Consider the following 25,013-nt stretch of genomic DNA (forward strand, 5'->3'; position numbering starts at 1 on the left):
AAGGGTATCAATAGAGGAAATAGGAGAAAGTGTTTCCGCTAACCAGAGGACACAGATTAAAAATAATTGGCAAAAGAACCAGAGGGGGAGATGAGGAGAATTTTCTTTACGCAGCGAGTTGTTGTGATCTGGAATGCGCTGCCTGAAAGGGCGGTGGAAGCAGATTCAATAGTAACTTTCAAAAGGGAATTGGATAAATACTTGAAGGTGAAAAATTTGCAGGGCTATGGGGGAAGGAGCGGGGGAGTGGGACTAATTGGTTCTTTCAAAGAGCTGGCACAGGAACGATGGGCCGAATGGCCTCCTTCTGTGCTGTAAGATTCTATGACAGTGACGAAATATAAAATTACTCACTCTTTTTCTGATCCGTAGCCACTGGGATGTATCGCTGCCGATATAATTACTATCAGTGCAGAAACAGCGTAGCCGGACGGGTACAGGTATCTCCGTCTGATGATGCGTGTGTGAGTGAACTTTGCGACTGTCAGGTGTCTGGACGTAATGAAAAGCTGCAAGGCATCCAGGAACATCCAGGCGAAGACCGTTAGAAAGAGGTAATGTAAACATCCCGCAACCAGGGCACAGACCGTCTGAAAATATCAGGGCAATGGTGAGTCCTCGGCTCTGAGCAAGAAACACAGAGCGGACAGACACAGACAGAGACATACAGGCAGACACAGACAGAGACACACAGACAAAAACACACAGACAGACACAGACAGAGACCCACAAACAGACACAGGCAGAGACCCACAGGCAGACACAGACAGAGACCCACAGGCAGACACAGACAGAGACCCACAGACAGAAAAACACAGACAGAGACACAAAAACAGACACAGGCAGAAACACACAGGCAGACACAGACAGAGACCCACAGGTAGACACAGACAGAGACACACAAACAGACACAGGCAGAGACACACAGACAGAAAAACACAGACAGACACAGACAGAAACACACAAACAGACACCGACAGAAACACAGAGAGAGACACACAGACACAGACTGAGACACACAGACAGACACAGACAGAGACACCCAGACAGACACAGACAGAGACACACAAACAGACATAGGCAGAGACACCCAGACAGAAACACCCAGACAGAAACACCCAGACAGACACAGGCAGAGACACACAGTCAGAAACACGGACACAGCCATAAATACATAGACAGGCCACATGGAGACCGGCAGAGACACACAGGCAGAGACACACAGGCAGAGACACACAGACAGATACACACAGACAGATACACACAGGCAGAGACACACAGACAGATACACACAGGCAGGGACACACAGACAGATACACACAGACAGAGACACACAGACAGAGACACACAGACAGAGACACACAGACAGAGACACACAGGCAGAGACACACAGACGGAGACACACAGGCAGATGCACACAGACAGAGACACACAGACAGATACACATAGGCAGAGACACACAGAGAGAGACACACAGACAGATGCACACAGACAGATACACACAGGCAGATGCACACAGGCAGAGACACACAGGCAGATGCACACAGGCAGAGACACACAGACAGATACACACAGGCAGATACACACAGCCAGAGGCACACAGACAGATATACACAGGCAGAGACACACAGGCAGAGACACACAGACAGAGACACACAGGCAGACACACACAGGCAGAGACGCACAGGCAGAGATACATAGGCAGAGACACACAGGCAGATACACACAGGCAGAGACACACAGGCAGAGACACACAGACAGAGACACACAGACAGAGACACACAGACAGAGACACACAGGCAGAGACACACAGGCAGATACACACAGGCAGAGACACACAGGCAGAGACACACAACCAGAGACACACGGACAGATACACACAGACAGAGACACACAGGCAGAGACACGCAACCAGAGACATACAGGCAGAGACACACAGGCAGAGACACACAGGCAGATACACACAGACAGAGACACACAGGCAGAGACACACAGGCAGAGACACACAACCAGAGACACACAGACAGAGACACACAGATAGAGACACACAGATAGAGACACACAGGCAGAGACACACAGGCAGAGACACACAGGCAGAGACACACAACCAGAGACATACAGGCAGAGACACACATTGAGACACACAGGCAGAGACACACAGGCAGAGACACACAACCAGAGACACACAGACAGATACACACAGACAGAGACACGCAGGCAGAGACACACAACCAGAGACATACAGGCAGAGACACACAGACAGAGACACACAGGCAGATACACACAGGCAGAGACACACAGGCAGAGACACACAGGCAGAGACACACAGGCAGAGACACACAGACAGATAAACACAGCCAGTGACACACAGGCAGAGACACACAGGCAGAGACACACAGGCAGATACACACAGGCAGAGACACACAGGCACAGGCGTACAGGCAGAGACACACAGACAAGCAGAAACATACAGATACACATACAGAGACAGGCAGAGACACACTGGCTGGATCTTTTACATTTGGACCCGCCGGGAGCGGGGGAGGGGGCGAGGGGGGGTGGGTGTTGGATGACGGGGTGGGGGAATGGTGAGGGAGGTGGGGGAATGGGTGGGGAGGTGGGGGAATGGGTGGGGAGGTGGGGGTTGGGTGGGGGGTCCTCGGTAGACCCGCAAGGCCGGGTTTCCCCGCACGCGGTGGAGTTTTAAGGCTGGCTTCCAGTCAGGCGGGGAATGCTGGAGAAGACGCCACAACCATAGTTAGGTGCGAGCGCCGACCCTAGGGGGCTCCGATCCCTGACCCCAGGGGGGGCTCCGATCCCTGACCCCAGGGGGGGCTCCGATCCCTGACCCCAGGGGGGGCGCCGATCCCTGACCCCAGGGGGGCGCCGATCCCTGACCCCAGGGGGGGCTCCGATCCCTGACCCCAGGGGGGGCTCCAATCCCTGACCCCAGGGGGGGCTCCGATCCCTGACCCCAGGGGGGGCTCCGATCCCTGACCCCCGGGGGGCTCCGATCCCTGACCCCAGGGGGGGCTCCGATCCCTGACCCCAGGGGGGGCTCCGATCCCTGACCCCCGGGGGGCTCCGATCCCTGACCCCAGGGGGGGCTCCGATCCCTGACCCCAGGGGGGGCTCCGATCCCTGACCCCCGCGGGACTCCGATCCCTGACCTGGGGGGGGGGCACCGATCCTCGACCCCGGGGGGGCTCCGATCCCCGACCGAGGTGTACCATTCACGACCCCGGGGTGGGGAGGCTGATGGTGGGGGAGCTTGGGGGGGCCGGGAGGATGCACTCCTGCTCCTCCCGGCCCACAATGATTGCCCCCCGAGGCTGTCCTCGTCTCGCTGCAGCTACTGGGAATTCCGAGGCCCGGGATCCCCGGCTGACCGCAGTTAAACCTGCACAGCAGGTTCAAGCAGAGGCTTCAGGGCCTTATTATCATATTTAAAATGCCAAGGGTATACATGTTAGGAAAGGATGAACAGGCTGGGTCTCTTTTCTTTTGAAAAAAGTAGGCTGAGGGGTGACCTAATAGAAGTCTTTAAAATTATGAAATATTTTGATAGAGTGGATACAGAGAGAATGTTTCCACTTGTGGGGAAGAGCAAAACTAGAGGCCGTCAATATAAGATAGTCATCAAGAAATCCAATAGGGAATTCAGAAGAAACTTCTTTACCCAGAGAGTGGTGAGAATGTGGAACTCGCTACCACAGGGAGTGGTTGAAGCGAATAGTATAGATGCATTTAAGGGGAGGCTAGATAAGCATATGAGGGAGAAGGGAATAGAGGGTTACACTGATAGATTTAGATGAGGAAAGACGGGAGGAGGCTTGAGTGGAGCATAAACGCCGGCATGGACTGGTTGGGCCGAATGGCCTGTTTCTGTGCCATATATCCTATGTAATCCATCACTACAGCAACGGTGTGTACCATCTGCAGTGTGTACCATCTACAAGATGCACTGCAGCAACTCGCCAAGGCTTCTTCGGCAGCCCCTCCCAAACCCGCGATCTCTACCACCTAGAAGGACAAGGGCAGCAGGCGCATGGGGAACACCACCACCTCCAAGTCTCACACCATCCTGACTTGGAAGTATATCGGCCGTTCCTTCACCGTCGCTGGGTCAAAATCCTGGAACTCCCTCCCTAACAGCACTGTGGGAGCACCTTCACCACACGGACTGCAGCGGTTCAAGAAGGCGGCTCACCACCACTTTCTCAAGGGCAATTAGGGATGGACAATAAATGCTAACCTTGCCAGCGACGCCCACAACCCAGGAATTAATTTTAAAAAAGGGATGGGAAATGACCTTGTGGAAGGTCAAATCTAAGATGGAGGCACGGTGTGTATGATGGCCTGAATGGAATGAGAGGGCAGCTCCAGGAGATAGTAGAGTTTAGAGTCTGACAGTGAGGTCCTATGGGAAGCCTGGTTCTGCCGCTTAATTGACTGCCGGTAGATTCAGCAGCGGTTTTAGGATTATAGCCGACAGATTGAATCTCTTACCTGGTTTTTCACATTTATTCCTGTCAGGAAGAGGAGCTGGGCCAGGAAGAGGTTCACACTCAGGTGCTTGTGGACGGTGGTGTTGGCATTTTGGATCGAGCGACAGTTGACGAACACAAAGATCGACGCGGCGAGGCACAGCAGAGATATGATGAGGCCGCCGCAGGTGATTACCAGCATGGACAAGCCATCCTGCAGCAAGTACAAAGAGGGAGTCACATCCAGCAAAACCGTTCCCGGTGACAGCTGTGAGGTGGTTGGCAGGGACGGGATTACATACAATTACATCGAATTTACAGCACAGAAACAGGCCATTCGGCCCAAGTGGTCCATGCTAGTTTATGCTCCACACGAGCCTCCTCCCACCCCTCATCATCTCACTCTACCAACATATCCTTCTATTCCTTTCTCTCTCTCATGTGTTTATCTGGTTGTCATCTTCCCAAATTCTATAGATTCTGGAACAGTTCCTGCAGATTGGAGGGTGGCAAATGTAACCCCACTCTTTAAAAAAGGAGGGAGAGAGAAAACAGGGAACTACAGACCGGTTAGCCTAACATCAGTAGTAGGGAAAATGCTAGAGTCTATTATAAAGGATGTGATAACAGGACACTTAGAAAATATCAATGGGATTAGACAAAGTCAACATGGATTTATGAAAGGGAAATCGTGTTTGACAAACCTAATGGAATTTTTTGAGGATGTAACTGGTAGAATAGATAATGGAGAACCAGTGGATGTGGTGTATTTGGATTTTCAGAAGGCCTTTGATAAAGTCCCACATAAGAGGTTAGTGTGCAAAGTTAAAGCACATGGGATTGGGGGTAATATACTGGCATGGATTGAAAATTGGTTAACAGACAGGAAACAGAGAGTAGGAATAAATGGGTCTTTTTCGGGGTGGCAGGTGGTGACTAGTGGGGTACCGCAGGGATCAGTGCTTGGGCCCCAGCTATTCACAATATATATCAATGATTTGGATGAGGGAACCAAATGTAATATTTCCAAGTTTGCTGACGACACGAAACTAGGTGGGATTGTGAGTTGTGAGGAGGATGCAAAGAGGTTTCAAGGCAATTTAGACAAGTTGATTGAGTTGGCAAATACACGGCAGATGCAGTTTAACGTGGATAAATGTGAAGTTATCCACTTCAGTAGGAAAAACAGAAAGGTAGAGTATTATTTAAATGGAGATAGATTGGGAAATGCTGATGTACAAAGGGACCTGGGTGTTCTTGTACACCAGTCACTGAAAGCAAACATGCAGGTGCAGCAAGCAGTTAGGAAGGCAAATGGTATGTTGGCCTTCATTGCAAGAGGATTTGAGTACAGGAGCAAGGATGTCTTACTGCAGTTGTACAGGGCCTTGTTGAGACCACACCTGGAGTACTGTGTGCAGTTTTGGTCTCCTTACCTAAGAAAGGATATACTTGCCACAGAGGGAGTGCAGCGAAGGTTCACCAGACTCGTTCCTGGGATGTTGTATGAGGAGCAGCAGATTGCCAGCTTTTCTGCAAAGCTGAAGAGCTCCCAATGGAATTGGGAGATGACACAGCTTTGAAACGGGATATCGCAGAACGCCATTTCTTTAGCAGGTCGGTATTTACAGACAGGAAAATAAAGGCATTTTCCTATAGTTCGTCAAAAGGGGAATTTTTATCTCTTCCCAAGTATCCAGGCTCACAAATGAAGGATAGTCATTTGAACGAAGCACTGGAGTTAGGATGCCAACTCTGATTGGACACATTCCTGGCAATATAAACTAAACGGTACAATCCTAAATGGGGTGCATGAACAAAGAGACCTGGGGGTATATGTGCACAAATCATTGAAGGTGGCAGGGCAGATTGAGAAAGCAGTTAAAATGCATACGGGATCCTGGGCTTCATAAATAGAGGCATAGAGTACAAAAGCAGGGAAGTTATGATGAGCCTTTATGGAGTATTGTGTCCAATTCTGGGCACCGCACTTTAGGGAGGATGTGAAGGCCTGAGAGAGGGTGCAGAAAAGATTTACAAGAATAGTTCCAGGGATGAGGGACTTCAGTTACTTGGATAGACTGGAGAAGCTGGGGTTGTTCTCCTTAGAGCAGAGAAGATTGAGAGGAGATTTGATAGAGGTGTTCAAAATCATGAGGGGTCGGGACAGAGTAGATAGAGAGAAACTGTTCCCGTTGGCGGAAGGGTCGAGAACCAGAGGACACAGATTTAAGGTGATTGGCAAAAGAACCAAAGGCGACATGAGGGAAAACTTTTTCACTCAGTGAGTGGTTAGGATCTGGAATGCACTGCCTGAAAGGGTGGTGGAGGCAGATTCAATCGCGGCTTTCAAAAGGGAATTGGATAAGTATCTGAAGGAAAAAAATTTGCAGGGCTATGGGGAAAGGGTGGGGGAGTGGGACTAGCTGAAGTCTTGCAGAGAGCCGGCACAGACTCGACGGGCTGAATGGCCTCCTTCTGTGCTGTAACCGTTCTATGACTCTATGACTCCTGGAGTTTTCATCCTTCTGCCTTCTGCCTCCACATTTCCGCCATTGGTCGCCCAACAACGTCCATCCTCGAAATGTTCCGGGAAAGAGCAGAAGAGGGGAGGTCTGAGATGGGGTGGAGGGCAGGAGTGATTACATGGAAAATCTGGCCAAGAGAAGGTAACCGTGGCCCGGGAATGTGGTGGGAGAAAGGCGGGTGGACCCCCCAGGGGTACGGAGCAGCCTGGGGGCCCGTGTAACGATATGGGGGTCTCTCCACCCCAAGCACCAGCCCACACCTCCTCCACTCCCCGTTTCTCTGCTCTCCTGCTTTTTGGCATCACCTGAACCCATTGATTGGACCATCAGCGAGCTTCGTATTTTAAAGATTTCACTTTCCGGCTATTTATTTCAGAGTTGCTGCATAGTTCTGCAGAACAAACTGTGTGTGGTTGCTACTGGCAACGCACTGTGTATTTTCATCCATTGTGCCCCTGAAAATGTCACAATATTTCACCGAATAGCAACCCCCTTTCCACTTTGCACCACAGGATAAATATTTACCGAGCGACTTTGTTGAGATTGTTGCAGCAGAGTTCCCCGACTCAGGAGTAGCCAACAGTGAATATATCCTGCGAGTGGCAGAGACGCTGCAGTGTGATCACTGACAGGGTGATACTAGGCATCAGTACCACTGTAATAATACCGGGGACAATAATCGCATTGTGTAGGTTCAATAGCCCTCCGTCTCCATCTTTCTCTCTGCTTTCTGTTTTGCTTAATTCTTCCTATTGCTCTCTTGGGTTCTCTGAGGTTCACTCTCTGGGGTCAATCTTTAGGGTCACTCTGGGTCACTCTGGGTCAATCTCTGGGGTCACTCTCGGGGTCACTCTCAGTGTCCCTGGGTTCACTCTCAGGGGTCATTCTCTGGGGTCACTCTCTGGGGTCATTCTCTGGGGTCACTCTCTTGCTTGCCATCACTCTGGGGTTTTTTCAGACTCTCTAGATTCTGCTTCTCTAGCCTGGATCTCCTGTGTCTTGGTCCTTACTGTCTGATGTTCTAGATCTCTGGGCTGTGACTGTTTGATGTTCTAGATCTTGGGGGTCCTGGCTGTCTGATGTTCTAGATCTTGGGGGTCCTGGCTGTCTGATGCTCTAGATTTCTGGATCATGGCTCTCTGATATTCTAGATCTCTGGATCTTCACTGCCTGATGTTCTAGATCTCTGGGTCCCGATTGTCTGATGTTCCAAATCTCTGGGTCCTGACTTTCTGATGTTCTAGATCTCTGGGTCTTCACAGTCTGATGTTCTAGATCTCTGGGTCCTCACTGTTTGATGTTCTAGATGTCTGGGCCCTCACTGTGTGATGTTCTAGATCTCTGGGTCCTCACTGTCTGATGTTCCAGATCTCTGGGTCCTCACTGTCTGACATTCTAGATCTCTAGGTCATGACTCTCTGATGTTCTAGATCTTTGCATTCTGGCTCTGATGTTCTAGATCTCTAGGTCATGACTCTCTGATGTTCTAGATCTTTGCATTCTGACTCTGATGTTCTAGATCTCTAGGTCATGACTCTCTGATATTCTAGATCTCTGGATTGTGACTCTCTGATGTTCTAGATCTCTGGATCCCAATTGTCTGATGTTCTAGATCTCCGGGTTCTGACTGCTTTGAATGTCTGGTTTCTGTCTCTCAATCCCTAACTCCCTGACTTTACCTCCCTATTTGTCTGACCATAGATTTACTGTTGAACGAATCTTTACCTCTATCTCAATCGGCGCCATTAAAACAGCAAAGCTCGTCAGATGATCACACTGGCACTTTACATGGGTTTGATTGGAACCAGTCACTGCGCAGCCCTCAGAGGACCAGAAGCTTTCTGCTGCCGTTTTCTTCCAGTAGACGCACTCTGCCTTCTCATTGGCTTTTTTTTCCTGCATTGAAGAAGAGCAAACTCTTTTAACTATCGTCAAAAACGTTCTCCTCCCACAAGTTTAAATATTGCCGCTTCTCTGAACAATACCATTACAGAAAACATTGGGCTAGTCCCAGTCCTTATGGTCACTGGAATTTGAAGTAAGCTCCTGTAGGTAAGAAATTAGACACAAAATCACACCCAACACCATTGTGGGAGCACCATCACCAAAAACTCCCTCTACACTGTCCCATCAAACACTCCCAGCGCAGGTACAGCACGGGTTAGATACAGAGTAAAGCTCCCTCTACACTGTCCCATCAAACACTCCCAGGGCAGGTACAGCACGGGTTAGAGACAGAGTAAAGCTCCCTCTACACTGTCCCATCAAACACTCCCAGGGCAGGTACAGCACAGGTTAGATACAGAGTAAAGCTCCCTCTACACTGTCCCATCAAACACTCCCAGGGCAGGTACAGCACGGGTTAGAGACAGAGTAAAGCTCCCTCTACACTGTCCCATCAAACACTCCCAGGGCAGGTACAGCACGGGTTAGATACAGAGTAAAGCTCCCTCTACATTGTCCCATCAAACACTCCCAGCGCAGGTACAGCACGGGTTAGATACAGAGTAAAGCTCCCTCTACACTGTCCCATCAAACACTCCCAGGGCAGGTACAGCACGGGTTAGATACAGAGTAAATCTCCCTCTACACTGTCCCATCAAACACTCCCAGGGCAGGTACAGCATGGGTTAGATACAGAGTAAAGCTCCCTCTACACTGTCCCATCAAACACTCCCAGGGCAGGTACAGCATGGGTTAGATACAGAGTAAAGCTCCCTCTACATTGTCCCATCAAACACTCCCAGCGCAGGTACAGCACGGGTTAGATACAGAGTAAATCTCCCTCTACACTGTCCCATCAAACACTCCCAGGGCAGGTACAGCATGGGTTAGATACAGAGTAAAGCTCCCTCTACACTGTCCCATCAAACACTCCCAGCGCAGGTACAGCACGGGTTAGATACAGAGTAAAGCTCCCTCTACACTGTCCCATCAAACACTCCCAGGGCAGGTACAGCACGGGTTAGATACAGAGTAAAGCTCCCTCTACACTATCCCATCAAACACTCCCAGGGCAGGTACAGCACGGGTTAGATACAGAGTAAAGCTCCCTCTACATTGTCCCATCAAACACTCCCAGCGCAGGTACAGCACGGGTTAGATACAGAGTAAAGCTCCCTCTACACTGTCCCATCAAACACTCCCAGGGCAGGTACAGCACGGGTTAGATACAGAGTAAAGCTCCCTCTACACTGTCCCATCAAACACTCCCAGGGCAGGTACAGCACGGGTTAGATACAGAGTAAAGCTCCCTCTACACTGTCCCATCAAACACTCCCAGCGCAGGTACAGCACGGGTTAGATACAGAGTAAAGCTCCCTCTACACTGTCCCATCAAACAAATCCCAGGGCAGGTACAGCACGGGTTAGATACAGAGTAAAGCTCTCTCCACACTGTCCTATCAAACACTCCCAGGGCAGGTACAGTATGGGTTAGATACAGAGTAAAGCTCCCTCTACACTGTCCCATCAAACACTCCCAGGGCAGGTACAGCAAGGGTTAGATACAGAGTAACGCTCCCTCTACACTGTCCCATCAAACACTCCCAGGGCAGGTACAGCACGGGTTAGATACAGAGTAAAGCTCTCTCCACACTGTCCTATCAAACACTCCCAGGGCAGGTACAGTATGGGTTAGATACAGAGTAAAGCTCCCTCTACACTGTCCCATCAAACACTCCCAGGGCAGGTACAGCAAGGGTTAGATACAGAGTAACGCTCCCTCCACACTGTCCCATCAAACACATCCCAGGGCAGGTACAGCATGGGTTAGACACAGAGTTAGTCTCCCTCTACACTGTTGCAATACGTGGAATTTCCTCTGATCACTATTTCTAGTAAAATGATGATCGTATTCGAAAAGAATGGGTACACAACTTCACACAAGAAAAAGCAATATAATAACTCTTCCTCTGATGTGCCTCAATACTTATCTCCAGTAATTACCCCAACTCCCTATTGTGTGGCATTTCCATTTCCCCCACCAGGCACACTTGTGCCCTCTCTGTGAATGGAGAGGCAATTTCAGCTGAATTCCTGGCAATTTTGTGAGCCATGTCTGCCATGAACTGACTTGAAACTGTCCAAACTCAATTCATGTCGGACCCTCACAACCGGTTAGAATTGAACCCAGACTCAGTACCTCGCTCAACATCCCATCCTTCACATTGAGTCTCGGAGGCTATTCGACTGTGTGAGGCACCATAGTCAAACAAGATCATATCGTCGTCCATAGTCATCTCGCACAAGTGCACTTTCCGGCATAAAAATCACTGGATAGTGGCTGGGAGCAGAAACCCTTACTGATCTTCCCCCTCTTTAGTCAAGGGCACAATAAGGCCAATCCTAACACCCAACTGTCCCAGCTAACACAGCACAGACCTGGGACTTTCCCGGTCTCCATGACCCAGTTTCGGGCTAGGATTTTTACGTGCCCGCATCAGAGTTTTAGGTCACAGTTCCGTGCTCTAACTGTCATTTTCCATTTGCACTACGGAATAAAACCAATTAACATTGGCAACCCCCCCCCCCCCAAAGAAGTCTTAGTTCCAAACCTGGTTGAGTTTCAGTGTAAAATTGACCATTTCCTTCAGGTCGTGCCTGGTTGCTTCATTGCTGATTGTTGCTGTTATCACCTTGGAGTTTAACAGGATGGTCCTCTCGGCTGTGTGGGCTTGTTCAATTCCTTCTCCACATAGCTCACCATTCAAAATGGATTCCATGTTGCTGAATACGATCAAGGAGACAGCAGCAAACTCTGCCGGTGCATAATGGTTCGGACATTAGTGAACGATAAGAGAAGTCATCTGACATACACTGGCAACAACGGTGGATCTGGATATACGTCCAATTCTACAACACATGGCACCCATTCCAATGATATGCTGTAGAATGGTTAAAACTAGGCAGCCCTTAAATTTAATATAAAATAAAAGTTGTTCCAGCGATATACTGCCACTGGAGCTCACAAACACATATATACACTTGCATTTCTATAGCGCCTTTCACGACCTCAGGATGCCCCAAAGCGCTTTACAGCCAATGAAGTGTAGTCACTGTTGTAATGTAGGAAACGCGGCAGCCAATTTGCGCACAGCAAGCTCCCACAAACAGCAATGTGATAATGACCCAGATAATCTGAATTTAGTAAATATCAATCAGTATGATAGCTATAAACTCTGCTTATACACTTCTCAGTATACAATTATATTGTTGCACTGACTTACTATTCACTGTGAATTAGTAGAATGCTACAAATTGGACTTGGGTGTTGGAATGGCCTACTAGTTTTAAGCACTACCCACCCACCACAAACACCTAGATTAAACAACTATAGGGCATGTGTCATTCGCAGTGAATGATGTTTGGCTTCTACTCAAGGTCGGACCTGCCTTCTTAAAGCCTCATGCAATAAGACCTCTCTCAGCACAGTCCCACTGAGGGAGGCAGAGGCTGATGCAAGAGAGATGATGGTCATCCACTGCTGGAGCCACAGGAGTACTGGTGCAACCGAACAAGAGCCCAGGCAAGGTAAATTAGCTCCCTTAGCGTGTCTGTACACCCCAACCCCTGGTCCCTGCCCACAATACACTCTTAGGTACATAGCACTTTGTGGCGGTACCACTGGTTGTCCCTTACATTGAGACACATAATTCCCTTTAACTTACCTTTTGGGGCCGTTGCCCTTTTAACTTACCTGTTGGGGCCATTGCCCCTTTAAGACGCGCCCTAGCGCGCTGACGTCCCGTCACGTACAACGTGATGTGCGTGCGCCGGCACAGCCCGGCCTAGTGTCTTCGGCCTCAACGGCCAGCCGACAGGAGCGACGCAATCTTCTGCTCTTGCAGCAAGCACCGGCACAGCCCGGCCTCGCGACCTCGGCCTCAACGGCCAGCGACGCAACGACGCGCATCACGTGACGCCCTAAGCGCGGGAAACGCGAGCAACGTGATGACGTCACAACACAAACGCAATGATGTCACCACGCTCCCCACAGGACTGCGAACTCAGTCCTCGTGGAATCCCCGCTGGGACCAGACCTACACCACGGTGCTCCTACAGTCAGCCATCTTACCTGCTGTAATTAGCCTGTTCCTGTAAATAAACAACTTATTTATAGTTCGTCGAAGTCAAACTCTCTTATTTAGTGGCGATCTACACGAACCGCTACAACTTGTCATAAATCTCATCATTCATCAAGAAACTACTCGTGAAATAACGCTGGACGGCCAGCTGGTGGCGCCATCCAAGGAGTATAAATACTCGGGCGTCGGCCCCAGCTTTCCAGGGACATTTTGTAAGACAAGGAACTAGTGAAGTACAACTAGACCTCCATGTTCTGAAACAAGTTGATTAAAGCCTTGCTTTATACTCAAACCAAGTGTGTAGTGAGTTTTATTACGTCAGCACTACTGTGCTAATGCTCCCTTGATACCCTTACCTAACACAAATCTATCGATCTCAGTCTTGAAAGCTGCCATTGTCCCCCAGCATCCACAGCCTTTAGGTGGAGAGAATTCTAAATTTCCATTACCCTGAAAAAGTGCTTCCTGATTTCACTCCTGAACGGCCCAACTCTAATTTTAAGATTCTTGAATCACCCACCAGATGAAATAGTTTCTCATTATAGTCAGTCAATATATTTCCCTTCTCTTCTTCTTAGGCAGTCTTTCGGAACCGAGGATGACTTGCTTCCACATTAAAAATGAGTTCTCAGGTGACTGATGAGCCCAATGTGGGACCTACAGTCTCTGTCGCAGGTGGGGCAGATGGTGGTTGAAGGGGCGGGTGGGTGGGGTGCTTGGGTTGACGTGCGCTCCTTGCGCTGCCTGCGCTTGACTTCCGCTTGCTCCCGGTGAAGAGACTCGAGGTGTACGGCGCCTTCCTGGATGCTTCTCCTCCACTTTGTGCGGTCTTGGGCCAGGGATTCCCAGGTGTCAGTGGGGATGCTACACTTTTTCAAGGAGGCTTTGAGGGTGTCCTTGAAGCGTTTCCTCTGCCCACCTGGGGCTCTCTTGCCGTGCCGGAGCTCCGAGTAGAGCGCCTGTTTTGGGAGTCTCGTATCGGGCATGCGGACAATGTGACCCGCCCATCGGAGCTGATCGAGCGTGGTCACAGCTTCGATGCTGGGGATGTTGGCCTGAGCAAGAACACCGATGTTGTTGCGCCTATCCTGCCAATGGATTTGCAGGATCTTGCGGAGGCAGCGTTGGTGGTACCTCTCCAGTGCTTTGAGGTGCCTGCTGCACATGGTCAATATACACAGTAAAAATAAAGGCTGGTACAACGTACTCCAACTAGGTGTCGCTAGCAAAGCAGTGTGTACCATCCACAAGATGCACTGCAGCAACTTGCCAAGGCTTCTTCGACAGCACCTCCCAAACACGCGACCTCCACCACCTAGAAGGACAAGAGCAGCAGGCGCATGGGAACACCACCACCCCCAAGTTCCCCTCGAAGTCATACGCCATCCTGACTTGGAAATATATTGCTGATCCTTCATCGTTGCTGGGTCAAAATCCTGGAACTCCCTCCCTAACAGCACTGGGGAAGCACCTTCACCACACGGACTGCAGCGGTTCAAGAAGGCGGCTCACCACCACCTTCTCAAGGGCAATTAGCGATGGGCAATAAATGCTGGCCTTGCCAGCGACGCCCACATCCCGTGAATGAATATAAAAAAGCATGGCCTTGGAAAAAACTGACTCCTGGGCACCCATTTGGTAGAGAAAGAAAAATAAATATTTGCATTTCTATAGCGCCTTTCATGACCTCAGGACGTCCCAAAGCGCTTTACAGCCAATGAAATACTTTTGAAGCGTAGTCACTGTTGTAGTGTAGGAAACGCGGCTGTCAACTTGCGCACAGCAAGCTCCCACAAACAGCAGTGTGAGTCCTCGCTGGGGCTGTGGGTCTGGTCTGAAGTACCAGCCTCTATTGAAATGGAAGCACTTGTCCTGGGATGCGGCTCCCCATGACAGCAAAGGGAAGGGAGGGAACCGGGAGGGGCGAAGGTAAAAAATGGCGGGTCTCCATAAGGTGACAAAATTAATGTTACTTTGAGGAGTAATTTCTTCATACAAACAGCCGTGGACTGAAGGAATGGCCTATCACTTGGCGAAGTAAATGATGATCTGTTGAAAGAGGAGTTCATAGAATCTTAGAAAGTTACAACACGGAAGGAGGCCATTCGGCCCATCGTGTCCGCACCGGCCAACAAAGAGCTATCCAGCCTAATCCCACTTCCCAGCTCTTGGTCCGTAGCCCTGCAGGTTAGAGCATCCCAAGTGCACATCCAAGTACTTTTTAAATGTGGTTAGGGTTCCTGCCTCTACCAGCCTTTCAGGCAGTGAGTTCCAGACCCCCACAACCCTCTGGGTGAAGAAATTTCCCCTCAAATCCCCTCTAAACCTTCCCCCAATTACTTTAAATCTGTGCCTCCTGGTTTTTGACCCCTCTTCTAAGGGAAATAGGTCCTTTCTATTCACTTTACCTAGGCCCCTCATAATTTTATTCACCTCAAATAAGGTCTCCCCTCAGCCTCCTCTGTTCCAAGGAAAACAGGCCCAGCCGATCCAGTCTTTCCTCATAGCTAAGATTCCCTATTCCCGGCAACATCCTTGTCCAGCCTCCGGTTGGACTGGTTCCTGTTTCCACGTGAAGTAGAGGGTTGTGGGATACACGTCTGAAAATGCGCACGAGAGCCCGATCTGTGAAAGGCCGTGTCCTGGAGATGCGAAGAGACCAGGAAGTGCGGCTTCCCCACTCCTGCTGACTTACTCTACGCACCAACCAGCAAGTACCAGCAGTGTCGTGGCTATGGCACTGCACCGGGGCCACTTCCGTCATGACAAGATGTGAAAGCTGGTCAGTGTGTCGGTTGGCACCTGGATAAAAGTGGCCACGAATTCTGGCGGATTGTTGTAAAAACCCAACTGGCTCACAGATACCTTACAGGGAATGGAACCTGCCACCCTTACCTGGTCGAGCCTGCAAGAGACTCCAGTCCCACAACAACAACTTGCATTTATACAGCGCCTTTAGCGGAGTAGAACGTCCCAACGCGCTTCACAGGAGCATAATCAGAGAACGTTTGACACCAAGCAACATAAAGATATAATCGGACAGGTGACCAAAAGCTTGGTTAAAGAGCTAGGAGTGTCTTAACAACAACAACAACTTGTATTTATATAGCGCCTTTAACGTAGTAAAACGTCCCAAGGCGCTGCACAGGAGTATTTTAAGACAAAAAAAATTGACATCGAGCCACATCAGGAGAAATTAGGGCAGGTGCCCAAAAGCTTGGTCAAAGAGGTAGGTTTTAAGGAGCGTCTCAAAGGAGCAAAGAGAGGTAGCGAGGCAGAGAGGTTTAGGCAGGGAATTCCAAAGCTTGGGGCCGAGGCAATAGAAGGCACGGCCACCAAAGGTTGAGCGATTATAATCAGGGATCCTCAAGAGGGCAGAATTAGAGGAGCGCAGATATCTCGGGGGGGTTGTGGGGCTGAAGGAGATTACAGAGATAGGGAGGGGGCGAGGGCCATGGCGGGATTTGAAAACAAGGATGAGAATTTTGAAATCGAGGTGCTGCTTAACCGGGAGCCAATGTAGGTCAGCGAGCACAGGGGGTGATGGGCGAACGGGACTTGGTGCGAGTTAGGACACGGGCAGCCAAGTTTTGGATGACCTCAAGTTTACGTAGGGTGCAATGTGGGAGGCCAACCAGGAGTGCGTTGGAATAGTCAAGTCTAGAGGTAACAAAAGCAAGGATGAAGGTTTCAGCAGCAGATGAGCTGAGGCAGGGGGCGGAGGCCGGCGATGTTACGGAGGTGGAAGTAGGCGGCCTTTGTTATGCTGCGGATATGTGGTCGGAAGCTCATTTCAGAGTCAAATATGACACCACGGTTGCGAACAATGCGGTTCAGCCGCAGACAGATGTTAGGGAGAGGGATGGAGTCAGTGGCTAGGGAAGAGAGAGAGAGAGGCAGAGAGGTTTAGGGGCTATATGGTTTGCTCTTCATGCCTTCAGGGCTACTAGGGATGGACAATCAATGCTGCCTTGCCGGAGCCACCCACATCCCACGAACAATAGTGAAACAGAGGGTGTCATGAATCTTACCGTTCATGAAGAAATGACTCATGAAATAACACTGGGCGGCCAGCTGGTGGCGCCGTCCAAGGAGTATAAATACTCGGGCGTGGGCCCAGCTGGCTCAGGACGTTTTTGTAACCAGGAACTAGTGATGTAACTAGAATCTCATGGTTGTGAAACAGTTGATTAAAGCCTTGTTTTATACTCAACCAAGTGCTCAGTGAGTTTTCTTACAGCAGAGGGCATCTTTACAAATGTGTGAAGCACTTCTAAACCCGCGATGACTGCAAAATACACGCTGTGATGGAAAAGAGCCACAAATTTTACCAGAGTACTTTGCTCCAGTGACTGTTCGCCAGTACATCTCCATGGTGTTATTCCAGGCATGTATTTTCACCAAGTCGTCTGCGTTCGTATTTTGCCCACCGGACACCCGGATCTCAAGAGCTAAGGGAAAAGGTAAGATCCTGTGAAGTATGCAGTGTCAAAAGGAATTGTCCTACCTCTCTGTCACAAGCTTTCTTGCCTCTTTCAATAACGCTATGGTCATTGCTCCTCTGAAATGTCTTGCTCAAGTTCCCTGGGAGCTACATCTGATCAGTGTAGACAAGAAGATAAGAAATAGGAGCAGGAGTCGGCCATTCGACCCCTCGAGCCTGCTCCGCCATTTTAATAAGATCATGGCTCATCTTTTACCTCAACTCCACCTTTCTGCACTATCCCCATATCCCTTGGTATGTAATTTGTGGCTGTGCCATCTAGTTCTCAAGGTCCTAGGTTCAAGCCCCACCCTGGGTTGAGGTAGCTTATCTCAGCCAGACAGCAATAGGGCTACAAATGATCTCAGCACCCAAGTGGATAACCTCACATTTTCCCAACATCCACCCGCTTGCATACTTCTCATGTGGGCCACCAGATAGTGAAGAGGCTTCCTGTTCCTCCTCACTATCTGGTGGCCCACGTGAGAAGTATGCAAGCGGGTGGATGTTGGGAAAATGTGAGGTTATCCACTTGGAAGAATAAAGAAGCAAATGTTTATTTAAATGGAGTCTACAAAATGCGGCGGTACAGAGGGATCTGGGTGTCCTCGTACATGAAACACAGAAAGTTAGCACGCAGGTACAGCAATTAATTAGGAAGGCAAATGGAATGTTGGCCTTTATTGCTAGGGGGATGGAGTATAAAAGTAGGGAAGTTTGCATACAGTTTTGGTCTCCTTATTTAAGGAGGGATATACTTGCATTGGAGGCAGTTCAGAGAAGGTTCACGAGGTAAATTCCTGAGGTGAAGGGGTTGTCTTATGAAGAAAGGTTGAGCATGTTGGGCCAATACTCATTGGAGTTTAGAAGAACGAGAGGTGATGTTATTGAAACATATAAGATTCTGAGGGGGCTCGACAGGGTAGATGCAGGGAGGATGTTTCCCCTCGTGGGAGAATATAGAACTAGGAGGCGTAGTTTCAGGATAAGAGGTCACCCATTTAAGATGGAGATGAGGAGGAATTTCTTCTCTCAGAGGGTCGTGAGTCTTTGGAATTCTCTTCCCCAGAGAGCTGTGGGGGCGGAGTCATTGAATATATTTAAGGTGGAGATAGACAGATTTTTGAGCCAAAGGGGAGTTAAGGGTTATGGGGAGCGGGCAGGGAAGTGGAGTTGAGGCCAAGATCAGATCAGCCATGATCTTATTGAATGGCGGAGCAGGCTCGAGGGGCCGAATGGCCGACTCCTGCTCCTATTTCTTATGTTTTTATGTTCTTATTGGGTGTGAACAAGACAGGACTCAACTGTGGTAGTCCCCCAGGTCTAATAGCTTGCCAATAATACATGTTAGCCGTGGCTCAGTGGGCAGCACTCTCTCGCCTCTGAATCAGAAGGTTGTGGGTTCAAGTCCCACTCCAGAGACTTTAGCACAAGATCTAGGCTGACACTTCATAATATTCATGCCTTTCACAGCCTCAGAACATCCCAAAGCACTTCACAGCCAATGAAGTACTTTTGAAGTGTAGTCACTGTTGCAACGTAGGAAACGCAGCAGCTAATTTGTGCACAGCAAGATCCCACAAACAGCAATGAAATAAATGACCAGATAATCTGTTTTAGTGATGTTGATTGAGGGATAAATATTGGCCAGGAGACCGGGGAGAACTCCCCTGCTCTTCTTCGAAATAGTGCCAGGGGATCTGAGAGGGCAGACGCGACCTCGGTTTAACTTCTCGTCCGAAAGACGGCCCCTCCGACAGTGTGTCACTCCCTCAGTGCTGCGCTGGATTCATCAGCCTAGATTTTTGTGCTCAAGTCTCTGGGGTGGGACTTGAACCCACGACCTTCATGACTCGGAGGCGAGAGAGCGCTGCCCACTGAGCCGCTGGCTGACAGTGTGAACAGTGACCGTGAGAAAAACGATTTGACTTTGGGGGTGAGGGGTGCAGCACAGCGAGCAGAAGCCCGTTCTCGACCAATATTCACGCACGAGCCCCCTCCCAACAACCGCTACTGTATAGTCACATACAGGGCAAAAGCATGGCAGATGCAGTATAACGTGGATAAATGCGAGGTTATCCACTTTGGTGGTAAAAACAGGAAGGCAGATTATTATCTGAATGGCAATAGATTGGGAGAAGGGGAAGTGCAACGAGACCTGGGTGTCCTTGTGCACCAGTCGCTGAAGGTAAGCATGCAGGTGCAGCAGGCGGTTAAGAAGGCAAATGGTATGTTGGCCTTCGTAGCGAGAGGGTTTGAGTACAGGAACAAGGATGACTTGCTGCAGTTATAAAGGCCTTGGTGAGACCACATCTTGAGTATTGTGTGCAGTTTTGGTCGCCTTATCTGAGGAAGGATGTTCTTGCCATGGAAGGAGTTCAGCGAAAATTCACCAGGCTGATACCTGGGATGGCAGGAATGACGTATGAGGAGAGATTGGGTCGATTGGGCTTGTACTCGCTGGAGTTTAGAAGAATGAGAGGGGATCTCATTGAAACTTATAAAATTCTGACAGGACCGGACAGACTAGATGCAGGAAGGATGTTCCCGATGGTCGGGGAGTCCAGAACCAGGGGTCACAGTCTAAGGATAAGGGGTAGGCCTTTTAGGACAGAAATGAGGAGGAATTTCTTCACCCAGAGAGTGGTGAACCTATGGAATTCTCTACCACAGAAGGCAGTAGAGGCCAATTCATTAAATATATTCAAGAAGGAGTTGGATATATTTCTTAAGGCTAAAGGGATCAAGGGATATGGGGAGAAAGCAGGGACAGGGTACTGAGTTTGGTTGATCAGCCATGATCGCATTGAATGGCGGAGCAGGCTCGAGGGGCCGAATGGCCTACTCCTGCTCCTATCTTCTATGTTTCCATGTATGTTTCTATGAACCCTGGCTGACAGCGATCTCCTTCGCCACGTTGCTGCTGAGAAGAGGTAACTCTGCACTGACCACGTGTGAACCGGGGGACTGCCTCATCTGCATGACTCAACACAACACCATTTAATGTTCCTGCTTGCTTCTCAAACACAATTTTAGGCAATAGTTTCTAAAATTTATATCAGGTGTCAACATTTCAATCGTTTATTTTGCTTACATTTCTTTAATAAAAGTTCCAATTGACGCTCGGGAACTTTAGTCTCATAAAACTGATTTCAACAACACCTTGTATTTAACGTAGTAAAACGTCCCAAGGAGCTTCACAGGAGTATTATAAGACAAAAAATTTGACGCCGAGCCACATAAGGAGAAATTAGGGCAGGTGACCAAAAGCTTGGTCAAAAAGGTCAGTTTTAAGGAGCGTCTTAAAGGAGGAAAGAGAGGTAGAGAGGCGGAGAGGTTTAGGGAGGGAATTCCAGAGCTTAGGGCCCAGGCAGAAGGCACGGCCACCAATGGTTGAGCGATTATAATCAGGGATGTTCAAGAGGGCAGAATTAGAGGAGTGTAGATATCTCGGGGGGGTTGTGGGGCTGGAGGAGATTACAGAGATAGGGTGGGGGGTGGGGCGAGGCCATGGAGGGAACAGAGTTTATTTTTGGAAAATAAACTGCCCTTTAACCCTTCCCTTAATGAAAAGCCAATTTCGCCGACTGCCTCTGTGTCAACTCGGCAACTAGTGACCAAATCCATTGCGCCGATGGTTAACATTTTTACCGAGTAATATTTTACCGAAAGATTCTTCTACTATCGACTTTGCTCCCGGATTGGGTAGAGTCAGAGCAATAGCCATTGCCATGTTCTCCAAGAGGTCTAAGATGGCCGCTGCTCCTTCGAGCCGTTGACCTGTCGCCATGTTCTCCAACTGTGAACCCCTATTAAGAAGGCCATTTGCGAATTCAGTGATGACCTAAGGACAAAAGAACTGCTTCATAAGTTATTGGACCTGTTTTCTCTCCTCTCTTCTCCCATTCCTTTTCTCCCTCCCTTCCCTCTTTTCTCCCCTTCCCACACTCCCTTCCTCTCTCACCTCCTCTTCCCGCAATCCCTTCCTCTCTCACCTCTTCCCACACTCCCTTCCTCTCTCACCTCCTCTTCCCACACTCCCTTTCTCTCTCACCTCCTCTTCCCACACTCCCTTCCTCTCTCACCTCCTCTTCCCACACTCCCTTTCTCTCTCACCTCCTCTTCTCACGCTCCCTTTCCTCTGATTCTCCTGCAGTCTTCCCCTCCCACTCTTGCACTCTTTCTCGTCTCTTCTCTTTTGCACTCCCACCCACCTCTCCCTGTCCCCTTTCCCCCCGACCCCCCACCCCCCACCCCCATACCTTCCTCCAGTGACAGCCAATAATCCTGCATTTCTGCCTCATTAACTGAGATTAACTTTCCTCTCTGACTACTCCCGAGCTCTCCCGACCCCCAGCTCCCGCCCGACCCCCCCAACCCTCGAGACCCCCTGACCTCCAAACCCCCCTGATCCCTGAGACCCCCTGACCTCTGAGCCGACCCCCGACCCCTCGGCCCTCGAGACCCCTGACCCCCGAGCTCCCCCTGGCCCTCGAGGCCCCCCTGCCCCGCCCCACAGAGATAGTAGCAGTGGCAGCGCTGATTAACGTAAAATGCACCAATTAAGGCCTATTTACCTGTTAATTAGCCCCCGTTTTCCTGTGGCCAGAGTACTGCCCTAAGTCAGGGGTTGCTCGTAAATCGCAAACCTCAAACAGTGAGTCAGCGGGACTTGTGTTTTTTTTTACAATTTTTTAATCCCGCAAAACCCCCCCCCCCCATTTACAGGAAAAAATGAGGCAGAAATTTGCCCCGTTCTTTTCTGTTCTTTGTGATGGAGCACCGCATGGCAAACATGGCACAGAATAGCGTAACATGGCACAACATGCTCACTGAGTCTCCAAAACCCAGCCCCAGACAGCTCCTCCCTCCTGCTCCATATCTCTGTTACAAGGGCATTGAAGTCTACCTCCTTGAAGCTTGCCACTTGTGTCTTCGACCAGGCTGCCATCTTTATTGCCCAGACTGCCTGCTCCCTCCAGTGCTGCCATTGCCCCTTTGGCAAGCAGTGGTTTTGGGGGTGGTGGGGTGGGGGTGGTGAGGTGGGGGCACACCTCTCGGGGTCTGCAGGATCTGACTGATACCATTAGGTCTGCCCTCTCGCTGATCAGCAGCCACTCAGATCCAGCACCCAGCACGAGTGACGCGACTAGGGTCTCCCAAATGCTGGCATCTTCTCTCCTGACCTTCCTAGCCAGCCCCTCAGATGCCCACTCACGCACGCGTCAGGATACAGGAGCAGGCTTCCCACGCACCTGCACCTGTGGTGAAGAAACCTACCGGGGACTCAAAAGACTTGAGACAAGGGCCACTTCGGTCTCAAGAAGCTCGTGATATCGCAGTGTAGCCAATAGCTAGCACTTCACTGAAGCACCAGGAGCAAGCATGGTGGATGCTGTTGTCATATCTTCACACTTTTCCCGTGGGCAACAGTGTGAAGTAGTGGAAGGATTCACAGGCTAATGGGCCGCAACTTGAACGTTCCTTCCACGGCCGTAACCACCTTTACACCGTGGTTACACGGTGGTTAGTCTAATACTGTGGGGGGGGGGGGGGGAGGTTTATGAGCTCCTACAATTTATACAATGGGGGGACACCACCCTCCGGACGCGAGCATCCCATTGGATGTCAACCCAACATTCAGAACTGGAGATCCACTCTCCACTTAGTGGGAGCTCCGGGAGTGGGGTTCAGAACCCTGGACCTTCTGGCTCAGAAGTGGGAAATGCTACCACTGCGCCAAAGGCTCGCTCTGGGCTGGTGGCTTTAAGAAGCACGTCGTCAATTATACGTGCAAGCAAAAGCACTTTGCGATGCAAAGCCCAGTGTCTGGTGTTTTTTTTAGTGTGACTGGGAGCGCGCTCAGTGGTCACTTTATAACGGGATGCAGATTTCAAGGAGCTCAGATTTGCCCAAGTTTTGCAATCTATTCAACAATATTCACTCTGGACAATTCTTTAAGAATGGCAGTATTTTGGTTTGAGAGCTGTAAAGTTTTGGAACTTTGCTGAATGCAGTCAATCTGTATAAAACACTAAATGAGCAGAGACACGGAGCAGGAGGGGTGGACTTCCTTCTGAACCATCGTTCCCCTGAAGCAGAGCTCGCCTGAGACATCAGCGCTCTGCAGACACTGCTGGGAAGGTAGCTCCCGGTCAGTCTTCTTCCACTTTGATGCAGCCTTCTCCTGCATGCCTCTCTCATTTCCTCTTCCTCCTGCTCCTGTTCTGCCTCCATTATAAATATGGGAATGTCCATGGCAGGACGGTGGGAAGCAAAAGACTTCGCCGAAACTGCCGAAAGGAAGCTTGCACAATCCCGAGGGAATGCAGCCACTTCCTAGTCTGCCAAGTTAACCTGCCCAGCTTTTCTACAGGCTTAGCTCAAGCCAGCTGCAATCCCAGGACAGGGGCTTTAGCCCACATTATCCTCTCATTTCCAAACCTGCGCCACTTTGGGGGGTGGGCGCACCTTCTGCTGGCAGCCAACTCCACTCGAATTTAGTGTCTGTCATAAATCGCAACTTCTACAAGAAGTAACTCAGGAAGTACTACTGAACGGCCAGCTGAGGGCGCCGCCCGAGGAGTATAAATACTAGGGCGTGGGCCCAGCTTGGCCAGAGACAGTCTGGAAACAGGAAGCTAGTGACTACTAACTAGACCTCCATGTTTTGTTACAAGTCGATTAAAGCCTTGCTTTATGTACAACCAAGTGCGTAGTGAGTCTTTATTACGTCAGTGTCTACTTTAGAGCACGTGTAACTCCAGTGTATCTGATCAACGCCCCAAATTCTGGTCCTCTACGCCAGAACCCCACCGCCTTTGCACCAAATAAAAGTGCCGGGCCTATAATTCCTTACCTGGGTAACGTTTGTGACACTGAAGTTCCGACAGACGTCATCAAGGAACGCACGAGCTGACTGCATCACGCGGCAAAACTCATCATCCACGGAGTTTGACTGGACAACGGAACAGGGCGACAGTGAGCCAGCAACTCTTTCCATTGCTAACCGCTACTGGACAAGCCAACCTAGAAAACTAGCCAAAGCTGACCAACAGTCCCAAAGTAAAATAGCCTTGAGAATAGGCTTTATATCGTCTGAAAACCAAGGGTCACCATTCCAGTGGTTGCACAAGGATTGCGCCGAACGATGATCTCTGGCACTGACCCCATCGGAGTTCACGGGGTCAGTGAGCAGGCACCTCATTGGCATGGGACAGGCGGGAAATCACCTCCTTCAGAAAGACTTATAAGAACATAAGAAATAGGAGCAGGAGTCGGCCATTCGGGCCCTTCGAGCCCGCTCCGCCATTCAACAAGATCATTGGTTGATCTTCTACCTCAACTCTACCTTCCCGCACTATCCCCATATCCCTTCATTCACTTAGTTCCCAAAGATTTATCGACCTCTGTCTTGAATATACTCAAT

At 49.9% G+C, this 25,013-nt stretch overlaps 1 protein-coding gene across 1 annotated transcript in view; it reads right to left on the bottom strand.

The window, feature by feature from the left end:
• LOC147097637 (adhesion G protein-coupled receptor E3-like) overlaps positions 1 to 25,013 on the bottom strand; it is a 77,124-nt gene that overhangs the window by 27,028 nt on the left and 25,083 nt on the right. Inside the window, exons 8-14 of the mRNA XM_085971424.1 lie at positions 24,444 to 24,542; positions 21,251 to 21,428; positions 17,433 to 17,552; positions 11,572 to 11,774; positions 8,741 to 8,911; positions 4,510 to 4,701; positions 355 to 590 (exon numbers count right to left, since the gene is read on the bottom strand). Coding sequence (XP_085827550.1) covers positions 355 to 590; positions 4,510 to 4,701; positions 8,741 to 8,911; positions 11,572 to 11,774; positions 17,433 to 17,552; positions 21,251 to 21,428; positions 24,444 to 24,542 — 1,199 coding nt within the window. The remainder of the gene's footprint in view (positions 1 to 354; positions 591 to 4,509; positions 4,702 to 8,740; positions 8,912 to 11,571; positions 11,775 to 17,432; positions 17,553 to 21,250; positions 21,429 to 24,443; positions 24,543 to 25,013) is intronic.

Source organism: Somniosus microcephalus, chromosome 31 (assembly GCF_052327205.1).
Source record: "Somniosus microcephalus isolate GS21.2 chromosome 31, FLI_Smic_1.0, whole genome shotgun sequence".
Classification (NCBI taxonomy): domain Eukaryota; kingdom Metazoa; phylum Chordata; class Chondrichthyes; order Squaliformes; family Somniosidae; genus Somniosus; species Somniosus microcephalus.